Raw genomic sequence first — 23,004 nt, forward strand, 5'->3', positions numbered from 1 at the left:
CAGTACAGAAACTGCCAGATAAGCAGTGCAACCTTTTTTGAACTTTATAATTTATTCCAATGGCCTAGTACCATCTTCATGATTACTACATTTAACATATACACAATTACACACATAACTGATGTCTAAGTTGTTGTCCTTGACAGAATGTGTGTAAAAAAGCCATGGCTTCTGTCTGTAAAGAGATGGTTTGGGGAAAAAAACAAATGGACTTGCATTTAGTTTTCCCAAATGATATTTCTTGACTCCCTTCACCCCTGCTCTGCCTCCAATGAAAGAATCAGAGGGGGAAACACTACTACTAGCAGGCCCTATTCTACTTCTTTTGACAGAGCATGAGGATTTTATTAGGTGATATAAACACACCTTATCACTTGCAGATATCAGTTATCATGTGTAAATAGCTATGTCCAAGCCTGTTTTAAAAAACAATTAAACCCAGCCGGGCGTGGCTTGGCGGTTGAGCATCCACCTAGGATCCAGGAGATCACGGTTGGATTCCCAGTCAGGGCACATGCCCGGGTTGTGGGCTCGATCCCCAGTCGGGCGTGCAGGAGGCAGCCGATCAATGACGACTCTCTCATCATTGATGTTTCTATCTCTCTCCCTCTCCCTTCCTCTCTGAAATCAATAAAGATATATTTTTTTAAAAAATTGTATTATGTATCTTGGGTGTGCACCATAGTTTAATATATACATCTGAAATGAATATGAGAGTTTAGCTAAAACAAGACAAAGCCTCCATTTACCTTTAAATGTTTTAATTGTGTGGGGTTTTTTAGTATATTTTTATTGATTTCAGAGAAGGGAAAGGAGAGGGAGAGAGAAACATCAATGATGAGAGAGTCGTCATGATCGGCTGCCTCCTGCACGCCCCTGACTGGGGATCGAGCCCACAACCCGGGCCTGTGCCCTGACCGGGAATCAAACCTCGATCTCCTGGATCCTAGGCTGACGCTCAACCACTGAGTACGCCGGCCAGGCCATAATACAATTTTTGATGAAACTTAGTTTCATAATCCCTTAAACAGGCACATGTAGAATAAAATTATTCCATTTAAGACTTAAGATTCAGGCCCTGGAGCAGTGCAATCCATAGACATATAATCCATTTATGTAATTTTAAAAAATGAAATGAGTGATATTAATGTTAAATCATTTTGTTTAACCTTACATATTAAAAATCTCATTTCAACACGTAAACAATATAAAGTTAATGAGATTTTACCCTTTTTATGCTCTCTTCAAACTCTTGCATGCATTTTACGCATAGCACATCTCAATCAGAATGCTCTATTTTAACTGGAAATGCTTGATTTTTATTTAGGTTGAATAGAATGTATCATTGCAAAAGTAGGTACGATACCCAAATGGTTTCAAACATCCTAAAAAGTTTTCCAGTAGCCTATCAGTTTTGATGTTTACATTAATAAAAAAATAAATAGAAGTAACCCCCGGCTGGTGTGGCCCAGCGGCTGGCGCATGGTGCGCAGGCCGAGGGGCTGCGGGTTCCACCTCCCGCCCCGACCGGGCGCGTCTGGGGGAGCAGCCTGTCCGCGTCGCTCTCGCATCCGTGTCCCCCCCCCCCCCCCCCAATCCAATAAAAAGCGGTTTCTCAATCAAACTGGCCACGTCCGAAGTCCTCAGTAGCTGCAGGTGGCCGGCGGCTACCACGTGGGGCAGCTCAGCTCCGGGGCTGTCTCGGGCCCGGGCCCTCGGGGAACATCCCGGCTTGGCCGCTTCCTGGCTGCTTAGCAACCACCCGGGGGTCCAGGCTTCCGTCCTACCTTCCGTCGGGGGGGGGGGGCACTGCACTAGGTACAGGCAGCTTCTGCCATCAAAACTTACTATTTCTCGATTAATATTCATATCGGTTCAGAAAATAAAAAGTAACAACATGAGCAGCTCGACTGCGAAGCTGCTCTAAGACAACATCGTCTCAGAATGGAGAACAAGCGGCCGGAGTGAGCTTTCGGTTGGCGGTTTCCCGCGCAGGCAAACGGAAGCAAACGCGCCCTTGACGTCAAGAGGGGCGGCCTCTCCCTGTTGCCATGGTGAAGTCTCTGCGGCCATCTTTACTGTGGTTAATGCGCACCAAGCTTTTCTTGGCCGGGGCCGCCGCCGCACCGGGAAAGCCTGCGGAATAAGCGACCAGAAAGGAATCTTGCTTCTAGGTAATAAGGGGCTGGCAGAACCGCGTAGAACCAGGGACAGAAAGCGGTAGCTGATTTAGTGGAACGTAGAAATGCAGATGCCGCGGACAGGCGGAACGATGAAAGCGGAGTCGCTAGGTTTCGGCCCGGAATTTGAGAGCCGCTTCCGTTGCCCAGCGGAAGTGTGGGTCTGAGGACGACGACTCGCAGGAGTCCGCTTGCTGCGGTGTGCACAGTCGGAATCATGTCGAGTTTGGCGGTGAGAGACCCGGCAATGGATCGATCACTGCGTTCCGTGTTCGTGGGGAACATTCCGTATGAGGCAACCGAGGAGCAGTTAAAGGACATTTTTTCGGAGGTTGGTTCTGTTGTCAGTTTCCGGCTTGTATACGATAGAGAGACTGGGAAACCCAAGGGTTATGGCTTCTGCGAGTACCAAGACCAGGAGACCGCGCTTAGTGCCATGCGGAACCTGAATGGGCGGGAGTTCAGCGGCCGAGCGCTGCGGGTGGACAATGCTGCCAGCGAAAAGAACAAGGAGGAGTTAAAGAGCTTAGGGCCTGCAGCGCCCATCATTGACTCGCCCTATGGGGACCCCATCGATCCAGAGGACGCCCCTGAGTCAATTACCAGAGCAGTCGCTAGTCTCCCCCCGGAGCAGATGTTTGAGCTGATGAAGCAGATGAAGCTCTGTGTGCAAAACAGCCACCAGGAAGCTCGAAACATGTTACTTCAAAACCCTCAGCTGGCTTATGCGCTGTTGCAGGCACAAGTAGTGATGAGAATCATGGATCCAGAGATTGCTCTGAAAATTCTGCATCGCAAGATACATGTTACACCACTGATCCCAGGCAAAGCTCAGCCTGTCTCTGGCCCGGTCCCTGGCCCGGGCCCGGGCCCCGGCCCTGGCCTCTGCCCAGGACCTAATGTTTTGCTGAACCAGCAGAACCCCCCAGCTCCTCAGCCTCAGCATTTGGCTAGAAGACCTGTGAAGGACATTCCTCCTCTGATGCAGACACCTATTCAGGGTGGAATTCCTGCCCCGGGGCCCATGCCAGCTGCAGTTCCTGGACCTGGTCCTGGTTCTTTAACTCCTGGTGGAGCTATGCAGCCCCAAATTGGAATGCCAGTGGTTGGTCCAGTGCCTTTAGAGCGGGGACAGGTACAGATGTCGGATCCTAGAGCTCCTATGCCTCGTGGACCCATGACTGCTGGTGGACTACCTCCTAGGGGACTGTTAGGAGATGCTCCAAATGACCCACGTGGAGGGACTTTGCTTTCAGTCACTCACACTGGAGAAGTAGAGCCCAGAGGCTATCTTGGGCCACCTCATCAGGGTCCCCCCATGCACCATGCCCCTGGACATGACAGCCGTGGCCCTTCCTCACATGAAATGAGGGGAGGGCCATTAGCTGATCCCAGAATGCTAATTGGGGAGCCCAGAGGACCAATGATAGATCAGAGGGTTCTACCTCTGGATGGTAGAGGTAGTAGAGACTCTCGAGGGATGGAGACCCGAGCAATGGAAACTGAGGTATTAGAGACACGAGTGATGGAGAGAAGAGGAATGGAGACCTGTGCAATGGAAACCAGAGGGATGGAAGCAAGAGGCATGGATGGAAGAGGAATGGAGATACGGGGCCCTGGCCCCAGTTCAAGAGGCCCTATGACAAGTGGTATCCAGGGTCCTGGTCCCATTAATATGGGGGCAGGTGGTCCTCAAGGACCCAGGCAGGTCCCAAGCATTTCAGGGGTAGGAAATCCTGGAGCTGGCATGCAGGGAGCAGGCATGCAAGGAGCGGGTATGCAGGGAGCAGGTATGCAAGGAGCGGGCATGCAGGGAGCAGGCATGCAAGGAGCAGGCATGCAGGGAGCAGGCATGCAAGGAGCAGGCATGCAGGGAGCAGGCATGCAGGGAGTAGGCATGCAGGGAACAGGCATGCAGGGAACAGGCATACAGGCATCTGGCAAGCAAGGTGGAGGCCAGCCTAGCAGTTTTAGTCCTGGGCAGAGCCAGGTAACTCCACAGGATCAAGAAAAGGCAGCTTTGATCATGCAGGTTCTTCAACTGACTGCAGATCAAATTGCCATGTTGCCTCCTGAGCAAAGGCAGAGTATTCTGATTTTAAAGGAACAAATACAGAAATCTACTGGAGCTTCTTGAAAGGTTTTAGAAAATACTTGGCAGTAATCCCAGAAAGGTTTTTTGTAGCGTGGACAATGGGTGCAAAAAGCTGACTTCTGCATCCCCACAGTTGAATGATTAGGGTTTCCCTCCTGCCAGAACCTAATCTCAATTCTTCTTGTCTTTTTGTTTTTGTTTTTATTTTTAATTGGGAGGGGGAAGAGGGAGTGGGTCTGTTCACCTTAGTTCACTGTAAATATACAAAAATAACTCTGAAAATGATACTATACCAAATAAGATTACAAAGAATATGTAGCAATATTAAAAGTGGAAAAAATATTGAGTAAAACGATATGAAATCTTTACATAAAGACTAAAGGATGACCTGTTAAAATGCTGATTTACCAAGATTGTTTAAGATTTTGGGTTTTGTAAGAAAACAAGTTTACCTCTAAAATACAGGATTTTTCTGGTAAATCATTTAAAATACAAAATCCTATTTTAGGGGCAATAGAATGTTGTATTAGTTTAAGTATTCTTTCAGTGTTTTGGAATTATTTTGAAATGTTAGAGTTAACAGGATAAATTTAAACTTGTGGTATTGGAATTGTTTTTTCTAAAGCTATGCTACCTGAAATATCAACGAATATATCTGGTATAATGTTTTACTTATCTCACCCTTTAGAAGCCAGCGATATTCTGGCCTGGCCCTGAACATGATTATTTTACTGGGACAGTTCTAAGATCAACCAGGTTACTTAAGTCTCCTCTGATGGGACTCAGTGTATCTCTCCGTACCTTCCTATTTCTCAATAGTTCTTAAGCCCTAAATCTGAAGCTGAGCTGTTCTCTCACATCCTTCCCTAAAACCGGTGCCTAGGGACCAGTTTATCTGGGTGAATTATGGATCGCATTGGGCTTTTCATAAATAGTAAAGGGTTTCATGCAAGTGGAGCTCTGCTTCTTGGTATCTAGCTTTCATATACAGATGATCCCATCCGGTCAACCAGAAACAGGAATTAAAAATCTTAGTCTCAGCAACATTTAACATACCTTTTAGTTTTCTTATATTAAAATCTGTGTGTCTATCACTTTCTTATCAAGATAATTGAACCCCAGGTAGGTAGGTAAATTCTCGTAGCCTAAATTTTCTGTTCAGTGGGGTACTAGTCATTACTTTTTACACCTCATAAAGCCATTTAGTTCTAATATATATACCATTAAGACATAGTTAAAATTCAGTAGAAAGGTGGGGCTTATCACATTTCCTTCAAGCTACTACCTAATTTATTTTTAAGCCTTAAGGATGTAGACATAAAGTATACCATCAACCACTAGTTAACAGAAACAAATATCCAAATAATCAGGTGATCTTACTCTGGAGAAAAAAACAAGAACTAGTTATAAAAGGGGAAATGTCTAATACAAGGAGAGAACTGAGACTTGGAAATTGAATTATGTTTCCTTTGCAAGGTTTATACATCTTAAATGGGTACGAAGTTTTCATCCCTACACCGGTGTTTCCAGCTACCCATTTACTCCTGTTTTTACTGTTAATTTTCCTATAGCATGTATCCTATATGCTTCCCCTAGATTGGAGAGGATAACTCTTTACATGTGTGGTAGTTCTGTATAATACTCATTCACAAAGTTGGTGTGATTACTTTGAAATTATAGTTCCTTTATCCCAAAGCTTTCATGAAGGACTCTAAATGAAAACCATTAAATGTTATGTTCTTTTGTTGTAGTAAAACCTCTGCATTGTTTAATGAAGACTTAATAAAAAGGATGCACAATATCTAATGTTTATTTTTAATGACTGAATTATTCAAGTGATCTATTGTTGAGAGATCCATGGGGCCTGAGTACTTTTTTTTAAAAGAAATTGTAGGAATTGCTAGGAATCCCTTTCTTAGATTTATTATCTATACAGTCCCACAGTTGAAATAAATTATGTGGTTGGTATTAGTAGCAACATCTTGGTAGATACTCAGATATTAGGCTTCCTTTTCTTTATGTTCCTCACAGAGGACTCATCTCTGTATCCCAGGACCACCTTATATCTTTGTTACTGACAGCACTTTTATATTACAGTGCACTGTGTTTACTTTTACCTTCTATTGCCCCATTCCCACTTCTAATAGACCAGGAACTCTGCACGTAGCCTGTCACTCATTTCTGTATTCACTGTAGCAAAAATCACAGGTGAGAACAAAGGACAAAACATATCAGAGTCTTAGGGGAGGAAATTCCATTAAGAACACATAAGTTTCCCCCCAAAGGATTCAGATTGCACACAGACCAAATGAACTATAACAACTATTCGCATTAGAAAGTAAACTAGAAATAGATAATAGAAGCAATCTACTTTTGTAAACCTAATAAAATAGGTTTTTCCTGCAATTCACTGCCCAACTGTCCCAGTACTGATGTCAAGTTAGAGTCTTTTTGATAATGAAGAATACAAGCAATGTGTGTCTGCTACAATTAGTTTCTTAGGTGTTTCACTACACAATTGCTACAACCCCTGGCATCCTGCATTTTCCCAAATATGGACAGACTACAAATGAAATCACAAATTCATAATAACAATAGTTGAAAATACTGGGATGAAACACTGATTTGAAAATACCTATTGGGCAGTACATGTTTCTTGGGAATAAGAAGTGATCAGATTTAATCAGTGCCTGCCCATTGGTACTTCCCCTCTTGTATTAATAACATCAAAATGTGTTTCAACATCTGCTGATATCCTTGTCTCAGGACTACTGATCGTGGGGTATTCAGTGACATACAAGCCGGTGTGAATCTCGGGTGAAGGTAGGCAAATCCAAGTGAGACTATGACTTTTCAACTACACTTTTCAGAATTCGAATGGTAAAAAAGCAAAAAACACAACACAACAAAACAAAAAACCCTTAATCACAGCTTGGAAAGCTTTTGTTTTTTCATGCTGTGATGTGAAATTAAGCACATGCACCCTTAATTTCCTATAGCATGTCAAGCCTTTTTCTTAAGTCTGATGAGCTGATGAGGTCTATGGATAATTATGTGAAACAATCTACTGTGGCAGAGAAACTGAATTTATCAGTTACATCTCAGACTTCTCATAAAAGAATACCAGCCTCTCACTGCTTTATATTGTCAGTTAATCTCTAGACAGACTTCTAGTTGGAGCTTGCTTTTCTCATCAGGCTCTTGTCAAGAATGCTCGATAGTCCAGAATTATTTCTTTTAAGAAAGTGAATATATTTAATTAATATATTTATATTTAATTAATATAATATATTTAAATTAATTAAATTTAATATTAAATGTTATTCATAGTATAATATATGATATTGGTATATTATACAATATGCTAATACATTTCATATGTATATTTCAGATCTTAACCAGATTTTAAAATATTTTAATTTGCTTTTATGCATCCTGAAACAAAGTTTATACCACTGGTTGAAAATTCAGCTTCACTATTATTCATATTACTAATTGCTTTTCCCATGAGATGTGAACTAGCATGTTCTTAATATTTTTCTGCCAAGACATATAACTATGTCAGTAAAGGGCATGTATCAAAAGTGAATTGAGGTAGCAATATCAAAAATAGCAAACCTAGTGTTTATTAAATACATAAAATAGCAAAGTATTTACCTAGAAAAATAAGTGATGTTCTGATTAATGACAACTCTTTAAAACCAGGAGTTAAGTCCAAAAAGTAGGTAAATATTATGAAGGAGTTTGAATAAAATATACCACATTCTCAATTATAATTGATTTTATGTGATTCAGTATATATAAAATCTGCAGACATTTGAAATCAAACTTGTGTGTCACAAAGTGGTCATTTTACAAATTGATCAAATTGTTTATGACAAAAATAGAATGAATAATCTCCTGGGCATCAAGAAATGAAACCAGCAATTCCCCCCTAAATTATTTTCTCTATTTAGTTAGCTGTTTTTATCAGAATTCTGTCTTATTAAATTACTAATCTCTTCAGTAATTCACTGTAAACATCTGTGGGCCACTCCTAAGGACCTGTAAGCCTTAGATTATTCCACCACCTTACTGCCTGAATATGAATATGTACCTATTTAGGAATCTATTTCTGTATTTAATCATGGACATTCCACAGGAAAGGATACACCTGCTAAAAACTTAGTCCCCGATTTCCTTTATCCTAAAGGTTCACTTTAATAACATTCAAAACATAAGACATCAAAAACTATATTTGAGTTAACAATGTGATGGAAAGGCCTATATAGGGCTTACTTGGTGCGTTAACATTCCTAAAATTACATTTTGTATCCCAAATATCACTTTTAAAAAAATATTTATTTTTATTGACATCAGAGAGTAGAAGGGAGAGGGAGAAAGAGTCATTCATCTGCTGCCTCCTGCAAGCTCCCGACTAGGGATCGAGCCCGCAACCCAGGCATGTACCCTGACTGGGAATTGAACCGTGATCTCCTGGATCATTGGTCGATGCTCAACCCTTGAGCCACGCTGGCTGGGCCCAAATATCATTCTTGTTCACATGTTAATAATAGCAACATAGCCCGGCCGGCTGTGGCTCAGCGGTTGAGCGTTGACCTAGGACCCAGGTGATCAGGGTTCGATTCCCGTCAGGGCACAGGCCCAGGTTGCGGGCTCGATCCCCAGTCGGGGGTGTGCAGGAGGCAGCCGATCAATGACTCTCATCATTGATGTTTCTATCTCTCTCTCCCTCTCCCTTCCTTCTCTGAAATCAATAAAAGATATCTTTAAAAAAATAAAATAAAATAGCAACATACCTAAGAAGGACTAAGAACATTGCCAGGCATGATATATAATAGAATATATTTCTTATCTTTAGGTAAGACTGTATCCGAAATGATTTCATCTTTTTTACACTTAACAAGGCAGAGAAAAAGATCCTCATGTATTTTAAGAAACAGAAATTACATTGTTGAATTCTCTAAAAGCACATAACCCTCCTCCACCCTCAGGTCAATTTTGTCAGTTTTGTCCTGTAGAAGCTTTAATTACTTTTGGACAATGAACCTCAAATCTGTGGTCTGTGGGTCAGTGAAGTCTGCAGATATGTTTTGTCTGATGACACAGAGGTTCTCAGAAATTTGGTGGCAGGCTCAGCTTCTCCCCAGGTTTTTGTTTGTTTGTTTGTACATGGGATGCTCAACTAACTGAGCCATACTGGCCATGGCTCTCCCCAGTTTTGATTCACATAATCACTTGCCAGTTTTTATAATACTCTGAATTTACAATTCCTGCTTTTACTCTGTATAAAAGCACAGCATTAGATCAATTGAAATTTTGACAAATGAGAACTAGAAAAACAGTTGAACAAATGGCTAAGCAGTATTTTTCCGCAAAATCAACAAACCAAAGAAAAACCCAGAACAAACAAAAACAAAAACAAAAGGTATGACATGTTTTTTATATATAGCTTTCTGTAATGTATACTGAGCAAAAAAAATCCTGGTTTGCTAATCCAAATGACTAAATATTTTCCATAAATCTTCTCTATAATTAATAAATATTAAACCAAAACATTAGCATATTTTTCAATTCAAAAGTAGTTTTATACAATGAGAAATATATGTGATATATAAGTAATATTAAATGCTAACAGCTCTAGAATGGACATATGTACAGTGTCCATAGCAGAACAGAGTTCTTTAAATTTTTATGTTATTAACTAAATTTTAAAAAATGATCCACTATGTAATTTCCACATAGCAACCACACTGATTTAAAAACACATACCAACAAACCTTAATCAGATCATGTCATTCCCTTGTTTAAAACTTTGAAGGCCTACATTGCTTAGAACAAAATTCCAAATCCTTACTTTTTTCTATAAAGCCCTAAGTAATTTGGATCTTCCCTGCACCAATCTCACATCTTACCATGGGCCCCCTGACTCCCCGCTGCAGCTACTTTGGGCCTAGCTTCATTTCCTTGAATTTGACAAACTCACTTTCGTCTCTGAGTTTTGTTCTGGGCAGTTTCCCTTACCCCACTCTTTTCCCAGGATTTGAATGGCTAGTTAATTCTCTTTATTCAATTTCAACTTATATATCACTCTAAGAGGCTTTTCTTGAATACCTCCTTTAAAATGGTCCCCTTATGCTATGTCATTTCCTGGTTTTATTTGTTTTTAAATAGTAACTCTCTTACCTGAGCACAACCTAAACATTAATCCATGCTGTCTAATCCTTTTGCAAAGTGTGTTATATATAGTACATATATATATGGAATATATTGCAAAAAAGAAAAGGTTATTTGTAAGAAAACCATGCTGAATGTATATTCATCATGTCAATTATATTTGTAAATCGGCTTATACCAATTGCACATAATTTTTCTAATGAATATAGTGAAATTATTTACATGAGTGTGAAAACAGGTTATGTCTACGAAACTATGTTGAATGTTTTGAAAAGATCTGATAAAGGTTGAGTGGCTAAAAATGAACAGTTGTTCAATTTCGTGGGAGCAAGACAATAGAAAAATACTTTAAAAAAGCTTTAACATCTAGAATTAGGTACTCAGATTACTTTGTAAGTGTCCAAATCTTTATTACATTTTAAAGGAAGTTTGACACAGATACTCATAAATGAAACATTATGTCAAGGCCTTCAATACTCTCTGAAATTTTTCAGGTAATGAAGGAAAAAGTCCTTGAGGAAATTGAATTTGAAGTTTCACACTGTCATAGTTTTCCTTCCATCTCGAAGGAACGACGAAAACATGCCTCCATCCCGGTCCTCCTTCCCCCACTCCCCGTGGTGTTATATATATGTTCAAGGAAACTGGGTGTGCTTTAAACTATTGCTAACTCAAATCTGGTCCTTGGACCATCAGCATCACCTGGAAGCCTGTCAGAAATTCAGAATCTGAGCCCCGCCTCAGATCTGCTGAATCAAATCTGCATTTTAATAAGATCCCCAGGTGACCACATGCAAATAAAAGTCTGAGAAGCACAGCTTAAACTTAATCCTAAGAGAAATTTTTAAAAAAGCACCTGAACAAATTAACATGACAAATAGAGGGATTTTTAATTTACCCGAATGGCTGCCCCTCCATTGTCACATAAAGTCAAGAACTGGCAAAAATCCCTACCTATCTGAGGTAAATAAAGGAGACAGCCCTTCTATTAGAAGCCATATAGAAAGATGAGCTAACAAATAAAAATCCTGTCCCTTCACAGATAATTTAGTGAACCTTAGGTTTAGTGGGAAACCTAACATGAAACGCCATAGTTGAAATTTCTGTTGTTTTGGAAAATCACCTGAGTTTGCATTTAATCTATATGTGTGACTTTTTTTAACCCCCAGGGATGAAGGGGAAGTTATGTCACATTGATTAGAAACAATTCATTTGTACTCATTACATATCACACGTTAGCCAGGCTAGAAACATCCCTCTCATAAAATCTGAATTGTTTTGGCTACTACTTGCTCATTGCAGCCTCCAAGAGCTTCCTGGAATCCTTGCAACCAACCCCATAGCTATGACTCAGGCTGAGTTTGAGAAAGCTGCTGAGGAGGTTAAGTACCTCAAGGCCAGGCCAGCAGACGATGACCTGCTGTTCATCTACAGCCGCTACAAACAAGCAGCCGTGGGTGACAAATATAGAACGGCCCGCGACAATGGACCTCAAAAGCAAGGCCAAGTGGGATGCCTGGCACGGCATGAAAGGGACTTCCAAGGAAAATGCCATGAAAGGGTACATCAACAAAGTAGAAGACCTGAAGAAAAAATACGGAATCTAGGGACTGCGTTTGCCTGCAGGCCACACATTTCATCTAAACTGTGCAGCATGCCTTGTTTTTCAAATACCATGGATAAAGTGAAATCAGCCCTCCTCCTGAACACTGTCCAGGATATGGCTCTAACACATTAAGGAGCAGAAATAAAAGGTTACTGACCTTGTGGAGTAGTTTTTATCTATAGAGCAATTAAAACTTCATTAACAGTACGTTAAAAAACAAAAACTTTGTCTTCCAGTCTGCAAATCTTATAATCTTGGTAAAATAGATGACTATCCAGTCAAGAACGCTGACTTCACAATGGGCTTCTGCACTTCCCTCTGTAAATGCATCTCTGTTACAGCATCCTACAAGCTAGGAAAATTCCAGAACAGGGCAGCTGAGACAGATAGTTAAACAGCAGTTGGCAGCCACCTAGTAAATCCTATCTTCCCTAAACCAGGGACACTTAAGGGTAAATGTTTGCACTCCTCCCCAGCAGGGGGCAAATACCTTAAATCACCCTGCTCAGGGAGGCAACAGAAATCCAATTAGTGCCATTTTCCATCCACACCCACGGACAAATGAAGAAAATAAACCTCATTCTGGTCCATCAGCATAAAGCTGATGAATATTTTATTGCTGTGCCCCTACAACCTCCCCTAAATGCCCAGCTTTTAAAACCCCTGAAAATGAATGCCCCCATGCGCTTCCCCACCCTCAGCACGTCCGCACCATCTCCATCCCCTTCTTCCCCCAGGGCAGCAATGGGCAGAGGCAGCTCAGTCCCGGGGCTCTCCCTCGGGGAGCACAGCCATGCCATTCCCTGCCCGTCTCCTGCCCTCACAGGCATGAGTCCCCTAACCTGAAGGGGCCCCATGAGACTTGCACCCAGGGGAGCAATGGGCAGCTGCAGCTAGTCCCAGGCTAACCCCCTGAACCTGTCTCCAGGCCCCCTTTCGCCCCTTGTCTCTGACCTCCCAGTGAGCCAAAGGAGCAGAGCCTGGGCTCTCCTGTCACTCCTTCCTTGTTTCATTGTCTTAAGTATGTTTTTGCTGCGGTCAATAAATTCTTGCTTTCTTTTCTATACTTTGTCTCTTGAGTGAGATCTTCCCCTCAAGAAGACAAGAACCGAGGTCTCCCTGTCTACCCGCTAACATCTCGATGAAATATTTTCTAAATAACCTCACACATCATGTAGAGACAGAGCAGGACTCCCGAAACCATCAAATTAGCATGATGCTTCATTGAGAAGTAAACGCGCAATAGAATTCTGTTGCTAAATATTTTTCAAACCTTATTTAAATAGTCCTATGCTCCAAAAAGAAAGAACTGGTATAAAAGGAGCAGCTAACAGTATCTGACCAGCATTTGTTCTGCTATTTTCAGTAGATTTATTGGAAATGGCGAAAAACTCTACACTGCAATTTGTGCCTTTAAACTTTGTATTTGAACCTGATCCTAATTAAGGGTGTGAATGAACCAAAACAGCATTTGTAAAGTAAGCAAATTAGGATTTTCTTCCCTTAAAGAAAAGTTTACATTGAGTTTAAGTGATTAAACTCAAAATGTTTCTAGCAAACAATTTAAATTTAATCAAGGCTTTCAGATGGTGACATCAAAGCCTCATTGTGAGGCTGTGCCAATGATCCTGGAACACGTGAACCTCTCAAGGTCACAGGTATTCAGACTATTCTAGTTCTATTCTAGTTCAAGTATTCTAGTTCTTAATTTGGGGCTTTGCTTGCATAGAGGGGAAACAAAATTTGCTTAATTAGAATATTTTGTGAATTGGAAGCGAGATGATTTATAGAATCATTGATTGCTGGGGATTTTGTTGTCAGTTTTCAGATAAACACGGTTTAGCAGTTTTCTCCCTAGCGAGTGCCTCGGCTGGGATACACAAGAGTTGAGCCTTGAGCAATAACAGCCTTGGTTTCAAATGGTCCTAAAACTGCTTCCTCCTGAGGAATTAGAGATGGATTATCTTGGGGAGTGGAGAAAATAGGCTTTTCTGCATCTCTTGTCCAGTCTCTCTTTCACCAAGACTTATTCACGAGAGGGGAGATTGATGAGCTGGCGAATGATACAGCAGAGCCAGCCAGGGCAGGACTGTGAAACGGATCTCCTGTCAGGGCCAACACTGTGGTGAAGTCCTGCAAATTACCAGGGCTGGAAAAGTGGTGTTTCAGCACAAATTTACTCTTCAGGGGGAGAGAGGAAGAAAAAGGGGGGGAGGGGAGACAGCTTAAATTTTTTTTTTTTTTACTAAGTCCCCCAAAACCACAGACCTGCTCCACATACATGATCGTGGCTGCCACCTCTAACAAGTAGTGCCCTGGCCAGCTCATCTTCAGGCACCCAGGATGTCTTTTGGGTCCTATCTGCCATAGCACTGAAGACTTTGTTTTGTTTTCATGAGGATAGGAAGAAAAAATTTCTTGCACTATAGACATGATAAAATTATTTAAAACATTTTTACTCTAATTGGCATTTTTATTTACACAGTGATCAAATATTTTGAATTGATGGAAAGAGCCTATAATAGTGGATTTAATTTTTATTTTTATTTTTTAAATCCTCTCCCAAGGATGTTTTTCCCCCGTTGCTTATCAGAGAGAGTGGGAGAGAGAGAGAGAGACATTAATGTGAGAGAGACACTCTGATTGATCGCCCCCTAGGAGTGGAACTGTATCAGATGATAACTCTATGTTCACTTTCAGAACTGCCAGACTGCTTTCCAAAGGGAATGCACCATTTCCTGTTCCCACAGCAATGAACGAGAGGCCCAGTTTCTCCATATCTTTGTCAACAATTGTTAATTTCTTCTTGATTATTGCCACACAAGTGTGTGTGTGTGAACTGGTATCTCCTTGTGGTTTTGGTTTGCATTTCCTTGATGGCTGACATAGTCAGTATCTTTTCATACGCTTGTTGTCAATTTGTATTACTTCTGTGGAGAAATGTCTATTCCCTGTGACCCATTTATTGTAAATAACATGGTTTGTGAATTCAAAGCTGCTATTTTAGGTAAACAGATAATGAGATGATGAAGTCTCTAAAACATGAAAAAATTAGTTATTTTTTTCTGACCTTAAATAGGAGTCCTTTGGAGTCATAAAAGTGAGGGTTTTCAATTACATTCTTATACCCTTTGGAAATAGAAGGCAAACATTTTCATGGTTTACACATGTTAATGGGGTTTAGGGCACTCTTCCCCCAAATATAGCACCTTGGGATATTGAAAACTTTAAGCTGGAGAAGTTTGGTGGGGGGAAAGCAGAAGCAGAAAGGTCATTCTGCCCTTCTCCTGTCCATCTCCCCTGAAACAGAAGGGACATTCTTATCTCTGGAGAAAAAGGAAAGAACCCTGGTAAACAGGGCTTGCTAAGCGCCCTCAGTTTGCTCTAATTACCTTACACGCCTTAGCCTGTGACACTCCTCCCCGACTGTGTCTTCTTCATCAAACCCAGAATGAAAGTACTCAGACCTGTGTCTTCAGGTCTTCATTTCCTTATGAAGGCTCCTGTGTCGTGCAAAACTTAAGCAAATGTGGTTATGCCTTTTTTCCTATTCATCAGGCTTTGTCAGTTTAATTTTGAGACCCAGCCAGGGATCCTAGGAGAGTCAAGGAAAACTTTTCTCTCCCCTACATTATGAAGACATTAGTTGAACCTGAAGGGAACAGAGGCAGTTTCTCCAGGGAAGAAACACAGTCTTGTAATAAAGAGCTTGGTCTCTGCCCAGCGTTCAGATTCTGATTCTAGCAGTACTACCTGTGGGACCCATTTCTATGCCTCACTTTCAAAATCTGTACACTGAGCTAACCATCACCTAGGGTAGTAGAATTGTTTAATAATGCACTTTGTACCACACCTACACATAGTAAGCTTTTGATATGTGATATGTGCTAGATACTGCTACTTTCCTTAAAAAATAAAGCTGTGGATATAGAAGCCATAAGAGCAACATGAAAACATGAGCCATAAAACTTCAGCTGTTTATTGCTCTGTGCATGCTGAAAGAAAGAGAGAAATAAAGGATGGATGGAATCAGCTCCGTTATGAGGACCTGCACTTCAGGAGAGGAAAGAAAGACCCCCAAGAGAAGTCAGTTACCAGAGAAGGAGGCGTTTTAAACTAGAGTCTATAAAAAAAAACAAGATCTGGACAGGGAAAGAAAACTATCCCTCTCTCCTTATATTTTCTTATGTGGTAAAGCTGTATTTTGTACAACAAGAAATACAAAGTTTACAAAGGTTAAGGGAATTTTATGTTGAAAAACCCTCTAATAGCCAACTCTGTTTGACCCAAGAGATTGCAAGCTCCTGAAATGCTGTGAAATGGTATCAGAGTTTTATCTAGCTTGAAGTTTTATGGCTTATATATTTCGATTTCCAATAGCTTTATCTAGTACAATAGAGAACGGGTGTTCAAAACATGTTTCCTTTTATCTAAAGTAAACTTTAATAACCCAATAAAAAAGTTTGAGAAAATATTTTCACTATTTATTGTGATGTTATATATGAGGTACATGTATCTTAAATGTTTGCTTTATGAATGAAATGTTCATGTACAACTTAGTTCTTCATGCTTTCAAAGGTGGTACACACAAAGTTATAGTATCAAAAGTTTCAGAATAATGCACCAAAACATTATGACTTAATTTATCATATAGTATTTTGGGTTTTACACATATCTAGTGTTTCTGAACCTGACTTAAGAAAATGACCCTATAGAATTACTCATATTGGACAAGCTTTTATGAAATAAAACCAGCTTAAGCAAAGTATTAAAATAAATCCTACAATTAAGCTTATTTTTCCAGAACTTGGAAATTACCACAATACCGAATTACATTGAAATCCAAAGTTACAGATTTTTTTTTTTTTTTTGGTGGAATGTGAGCTTTATTTAGGAACTCTTAATAAATATAATTTTTTAACATTTTACTTGACATTAATTTAGCAAATACTTTTTGGTTTTTATAAGGAGATTTATGTAAAACTATCATGTTTTAGAGAGTACTTATGATTGCTGTATTTCTGCTTAAAATTCTACTTGTCAAAAATAAAAGCAAAATGGGTAAATTTCCAGTTTATAAACCTGTTACTATAAATTAATTTAAATCTAATATTCTATATCCATGCTTTCAATATGGCAGCCACTAACTACATGTGGCTATTGAAAATAAATTGTGCTGAATTTTAAAATTTATTCACATTTAATTAATTGATTGATTGGTTGGTTGGTTGGTTGGTTGATTAGTTTCTGCATGTGACTAGCAGCCAGCATATTAGGTAGCACAGACATAGAGGATGGAAGTTATTTCATGGCTAGATGTCATTGAGGTACTGATTCAAAATCATAGATGAGTCAACTGACTAGGTATTTCCATCACTAACCTGCAGTATTAACAGCATCATTAAGACTCCTAGTCAACTGCTAGTGCCCATGTACTTAAAGAAATGTACCATTTCATTTTTAATAGATTCTTACACAATATGCAGTACTCAGAAGACAAGAATTAAAAAGTTGGGTTTGGTAAGGAGGGGAATATAGAGTAGTAGGAGATAAGGCAGGGCCTAGGTCCTCAGTGCCTCAAGAGAGAAGCTAAAGAATTTTATATTTGTGCTGAAAGATTTAGGGATTAACTCAAGGGCTTTAGGGAGGGAAATTAAAAAAAAGTTCAGAGTGATATTTGAGAAAGACTTTTCAAAAAGCGATCAATTATGTTAAAAAAAAAAAAAAAAAATCACAGGAATCCAGATGGAAAATACCTCTGGGGCTCAAAATAATCCACAAGTGAGATCTTCATGAGATCTAATAGAGAATGGCTTTTTGTTTGTTTTTGTGTTTTTTTTTAAATTTATTGATTTTTTTAGAGAGAGGAGGCGAGAGGAGAGAGAAACATCAATTCTTTGTTCTGCTTATTTATGCATTCATTGGTTGGTTGCTCCTTGCATGTGCCCTGACTGGGGAATCCAACCCATAACCTTGGCATATTGGGATGACACTCTAACCAACTAGGCTACCAGGCCAGGGCTTGTTTTTATGAGAGCAAGACACTTAGCAACTCTAGCCAGTAAGAAAAAAGACAAGAAACAATAAAGAAAAAAACTGATAGGTTACTGCTTAGGCACTATGCTTGTAAAACAGGTCCTTTTGCAGAGACTACTGACTTGGAACTGCATGTAAAATACACTTACAACTTAGCAAAATATACAGCAGTAAAAGGAGAAAGACACTTGTAAGGAACAACAGTTGAACGTGAGGATGGAATAAGACCTAAATATCAGAAACCTTATCATTACCATTGTATTTCCAATATTTAGAGTGATACTTCTCATGGTAGCATATGCTCAATAAATGTTTATTAATATTCATAAATACCAGTACATGATTGCATCATAAAAATCAAACGGAAGTATTATGGGGAATACTTAGATTACTAATTCGCCATGGCTGTCCAAGAAACATCAGTACATTTTATCCCAAGACAATGACCAATGTTAACCCCGAGGCTCCTGAGGAGTTGACCATACTAGACATACCTGTATCAGGCTCTCTAAGGACCTGTGTCTGCAGCTTGAACCAGCTGCCTCCAAACAAGACATGTATCCATGGCATAGCCTCTTTTCCGGTGAATGTGAAACAGAGAAATAAAATCCACAAACCCCTTTTCTTATGCAATGTCACCTCTTCCTAGCAAACAATGCATTTGTGCAACTAACCCTTTATGACTTGGAGCAAAGATGAGCCAAACACAACGGGGCTCCACTTAGAGAAGTGGTCCTCTCACCTCACTGCATATCAGAATCTCCTGATCCTGAAAAACACAGATTCCTGGGCCGCATCTTCAGAGATCCAGATCCAAGTAGATTTAGGATGGTGATTGTGGTGACGGTATGTCCTAAGAATTTTTATTTTTATTATTTTTAAAATCCTAATCCCAGCCACACTTGACCATTTGAAATGTGTGAATGCCCAAAATATATTCTATTCCCTCCAAATAAAAGGTGAAATTTACATATAATCTACTTGCTTTTGTCAGAAGCCTTCCCAGACCCTCCCTACCAGGGGCTTCCCTTGCTGGTTGCTTGCAGGGAGCCTCAGGTCAAGAACAGTTTGTCAAGCTGGCTGCATAGGTGTTGCCCTTTATATTTGCTAATGATTGTTTTCAAGCTAAATTTTGAGACCATGCTGAGAAAGCAAGACCCATTTCTTCATGAATGCTCTCAGCTCTTTATTTCCTAATTAATGTCTTATCAAACTGTTATAGCCAAATGTGCCAACGGTGAGAACAGAAGACCTCTCCCTGATCTTTAATTCTCTCTTCTTTCTGCTTTACTCAATTCACATGGAAGGCCATAACATTTGTCCAGACCTTATGCTGCAAGATTAAAAAAAAATGAAAAAATCCCATTTCTCAGGGTTGATCGTGACACAGAAATATGGTTTATTCTGTGTCCTTTATTCACCTACGGTCCTGCCCAGTTTCCTCTTCTTCCCATTGGCAGGTTGTTTTATTAAAGGTGTATTTAACATACACATGAATATTGAGGTCATTTTTCTAGGCCGTTTGCAAAAGCTAGTGTCTCTCAGAGAATAAATAGATGATGACACCCTGGGTTCTGCCCCAGTGACTGGCATTAACTATGGGCACTGTGGCGACCGAGTCTAATTATAGCCAGGGTGGGGACTTCGGGAAGCAAAGAAGCCAGGCATAAAAAACTCATATTTATGGACAAAAAAGGGGGCCACATACTAAACCTGACAAGCTCCAGGAAGACCTGCATGGTGGGCCTTATAAACTCAAAGACCTAAAGTAGTCACATAGGATGGTCTGAAATTAGAACTTCCTAAGTGAAAGAAAGTCATGGCGGGTAGTCATGTTCTAGGCCAGTATCTTTCTTGACAAAGGTCAATCTTTACCTTAACTGAGCCTGGCTGTTGCCTTTTTGCATAATACCTTTGGAATGTCAGAGGAATCCCCTTTTTCCAGCTCTCTCAGGGCACAGTCTCCCACCAGAGCAGGAGACCACAGAGCCCCTCGTTATTACCTTGTTCCCCCCTTACCATCTCTATGTGCTGTAAATGTTCATTGTTAACTATCCTGTACCCACCAATGTAAAAGAAGTATTTGGCCCTAGCCAGTTTGGCTCAGTGGTGAAAGCATCAGCCCTCGGACTAAAGGGTCCTGGGTTCGATTCCAGCCAAGGGCACGTACCTTGGTTGCAAACTTGATCCCTAGCCCCAGTTGGGGGCATGAGGGAGGTAACCAATCCATATGTCTCTCTCACATCGATGCTTCTCTCTCCCTCTTTCTCTCTCTCTCTCGCTCTCGCTCTCTCTCTCCCTTCCACTCTCTCTGAAAAGCAATGAAAAAAATATCCTCGAGTGAGGATTAAAAAAAAAAGTATTTGCCTATTCATTTTATTTTTTATCCAATCTCAGAGATTTCCCTGCTTTGCTCTCTCTCACCTCCCTAGTCTATCACCAGTGGATTTCATGTAATTCCTTATATTCCCCTTTGATTCTGATGTATAAAATACATGGTAAAACTGCCATTTTCAGAGCATTTTCTCAATCCCTTGAGATTTTGTGTCCTTGCAACTGTCAGTTTGGCTCAAATAAACTCAATTCTCTACAGGTTTAGATGTTTCTCACAGTGACATATTGAATGATTCCATTTCAAAGATAGGACAATACAATCTCTGGTGGAAGAAGTTGGGACAGTGGCTACTTCTGAGAAGAGAGAGAAAGATAATTATTGGGAGGGGGCACATAAAGTGCTTTCAGAGCTTAAGAGGGTGGGAGTTACACAGGGAAATTCACATAATCCTCACCTGAGGACATGCTTAGAGAGAAGGGAGAAGGGGGGGGGGCGGAGAGAAACATCAACAGGTTGCCTTCTGTATGTGCCCCGACCAGGGCTCGAACCTGCAACCTGGCTTGGTGCCCTGATGGGGAATCAAACCAGCAACGTGTCGGTGCGCAGGACGACACACGCACACACTGAGCCACTCCAGCCGGGCTTGCTTGGTGATATTTAATTGGCTGTATGTTTATGATTTGTGTACTGTTCAGCATTTCATTTCCTAATAAAAAGTTTAAAATTGCTTTGAAGATCATTTATTTCAGAATGATTATTTAATTACATTTACCTTGAATCAATGCCAGGAGATAAGTAAAAAGAACCGACAATTTAGATTAATGAGACACCTGCTATTACTTTAAAATAGGTGTTGTCACATCAATCTCGGCAAACAATTTCTGGCTCATTTGTGACCACAGTAAACAGCACAGCGGTGTTAGGCAGAAAAACAATTCCGTATTTAAACATTTTTAGATTTAGCAATCTTATGTTTTAGCAGGTAACACAGTTGCGGAAGGGAAACGGTGGCAGACTCCTTTCCAGAGCAGGAGTCTACTGAGCTTCCTCTGCTCACTGCTTTGCTACCATTCTTTGCTCAGGCAAATAGGGGGCGGGGGTTGGGAGGCAATGTTTGAATTGAAATTCTTTCTTTTTGTTCATTAGTAATTTTTTGAAACTTTGCCATATAATGGTTTAAATGAGCATTTACAATGCTCATAAATTTTAGGCAAAGGGTCCTTTGGTTTTCGAGTGCTTCACAACCAGTCGCTCCAAGATGTGCCTCTGTGGTATTCCGATTATTATGAGTTCAAAGCAAATTGAGCTACGGGTTCAAGTGAAACTTCTGCCCCTCCCCAAACTACCTAGAACTTGAATTTGAGGCCTTGCCGATAATAAGAGTTTATCAGCGATAACCTCTTTTTACTGATCTATAGGGCAGGACAAACTTCTATTTACTAAGCCTCTGCTCTTATTATCTGGAAATGACCCTTTGAAGTCCCCAAGGCTCCCTACCTCATCCCGAGCTCAGGATGTCATATATACCCATGTCCCCTTTCTCTCTCTGAACCTCCTGTGCATATGGGGTCTCTGACTCTTGCATGTATCTGGGGTTTGCATACTAATGTATGCATTAAATTTGGTTATTTTCTCTTGCTTATCTGTCTCCTGTCTATTTGACTATTAGACCAGCCACAAGAACCCTGAGGGTAGAGGAAAGCTGTCCTTCCCCCCCAGTTTCTTTGTTTGGGCTGAACCATGCTTTCCAACAGAACTTCCTGCAATGATGGAAATATTTCTCTGTGATGATGTGATATCCACGAGCCCCACTGACCACTCTAAATGTGGCCAGTGCAACTGAAGAAATGAGTTTTTACTTTAATATAATTTTAATTAATTTAAATATAAATACAAATGGCCACATGTGCCTAGTGGCTACTCTGTTGGATAAAGTTCAGGCTTTGATAACCATCTGGTCCCACATTCTCTGATAAAGTCAGTGATCCTTTCTGAAATAATAAAGGGATGTTAAAATAACTGGAGCAAAACAAGGATTTACTGGGCAGATTTTAGAAAAGACAAGAAGGTAGGTATGGTTTATTGACTTGCACTGTTACCAAAAGGAAATGGATTTCTCTGGGAAAATTGTCGAAGAACTATAGAACCTCAGAAATCTTGAGCAATTTTAAATGGGGCCTCAGAAAAAACAACGTTTAACAGCTCAAATATCCTGTTAAGAACAAGACAATAGGCCTAAGATGCAGTTGCTCATGCTAAACCATGACACAGAGACTTAATTCCAGTTTTGACTTTCCCAGAGATGGGATCTTAAGCCAGTCCATGAGGAATCACCTGATTAGCACTAGTGAGGAAATCGGACAGACCCCGCCATTCCTTACAGAAGAGCAACCTGGCAATAACCACCTGCTTTTCCCCCTCGTATAACCTCCTCATTCTGCTCCTTGCTGCTTATGAAAGTCTTTCATTTTGTACAGCTCCTTTCTTTCTCCCTTTTCAAATTGATTTGTGCTCAAATAAACGATTAAAAGTTTTTAATATGCTTCGCTTATATTTTAACAATCCAAATTAGCAA

At 40.4% G+C, this 23,004-nt stretch overlaps 2 protein-coding genes and 1 pseudogene across 3 annotated transcripts in view; 2 read left to right on the forward strand and 1 right to left on the reverse strand.

The window, feature by feature from the left end:
• Window positions 1-23,004, reverse strand: part of PRKG1 (protein kinase cGMP-dependent 1) — a 949,780-nt gene that overhangs the window by 375,747 nt on the left and 551,029 nt on the right. The gene's annotated exons all lie outside the window — the stretch shown is intronic.
• On the forward strand, window positions 2,339-6,076 carry CSTF2T (cleavage stimulation factor subunit 2 tau variant). Its single transcript, XM_016220748.2, has one exon. The coding sequence runs from the start codon at window positions 2,398-2,400 to the stop codon at window positions 4,315-4,317; it is 1,920 nt and encodes a 639-aa protein (XP_016076234.2). The 5' UTR covers window positions 2,339-2,397; the 3' UTR covers window positions 4,318-6,076.
• On the forward strand, window positions 11,798-12,059 carry LOC107543285 (acyl-CoA-binding protein pseudogene; annotated as a pseudogene).

Source organism: Miniopterus natalensis, chromosome 14 (assembly GCF_054644295.1).
Source record: "Miniopterus natalensis isolate mMinNat1 chromosome 14, mMinNat1.hap1, whole genome shotgun sequence".
Classification (NCBI taxonomy): domain Eukaryota; kingdom Metazoa; phylum Chordata; class Mammalia; order Chiroptera; family Miniopteridae; genus Miniopterus; species Miniopterus natalensis.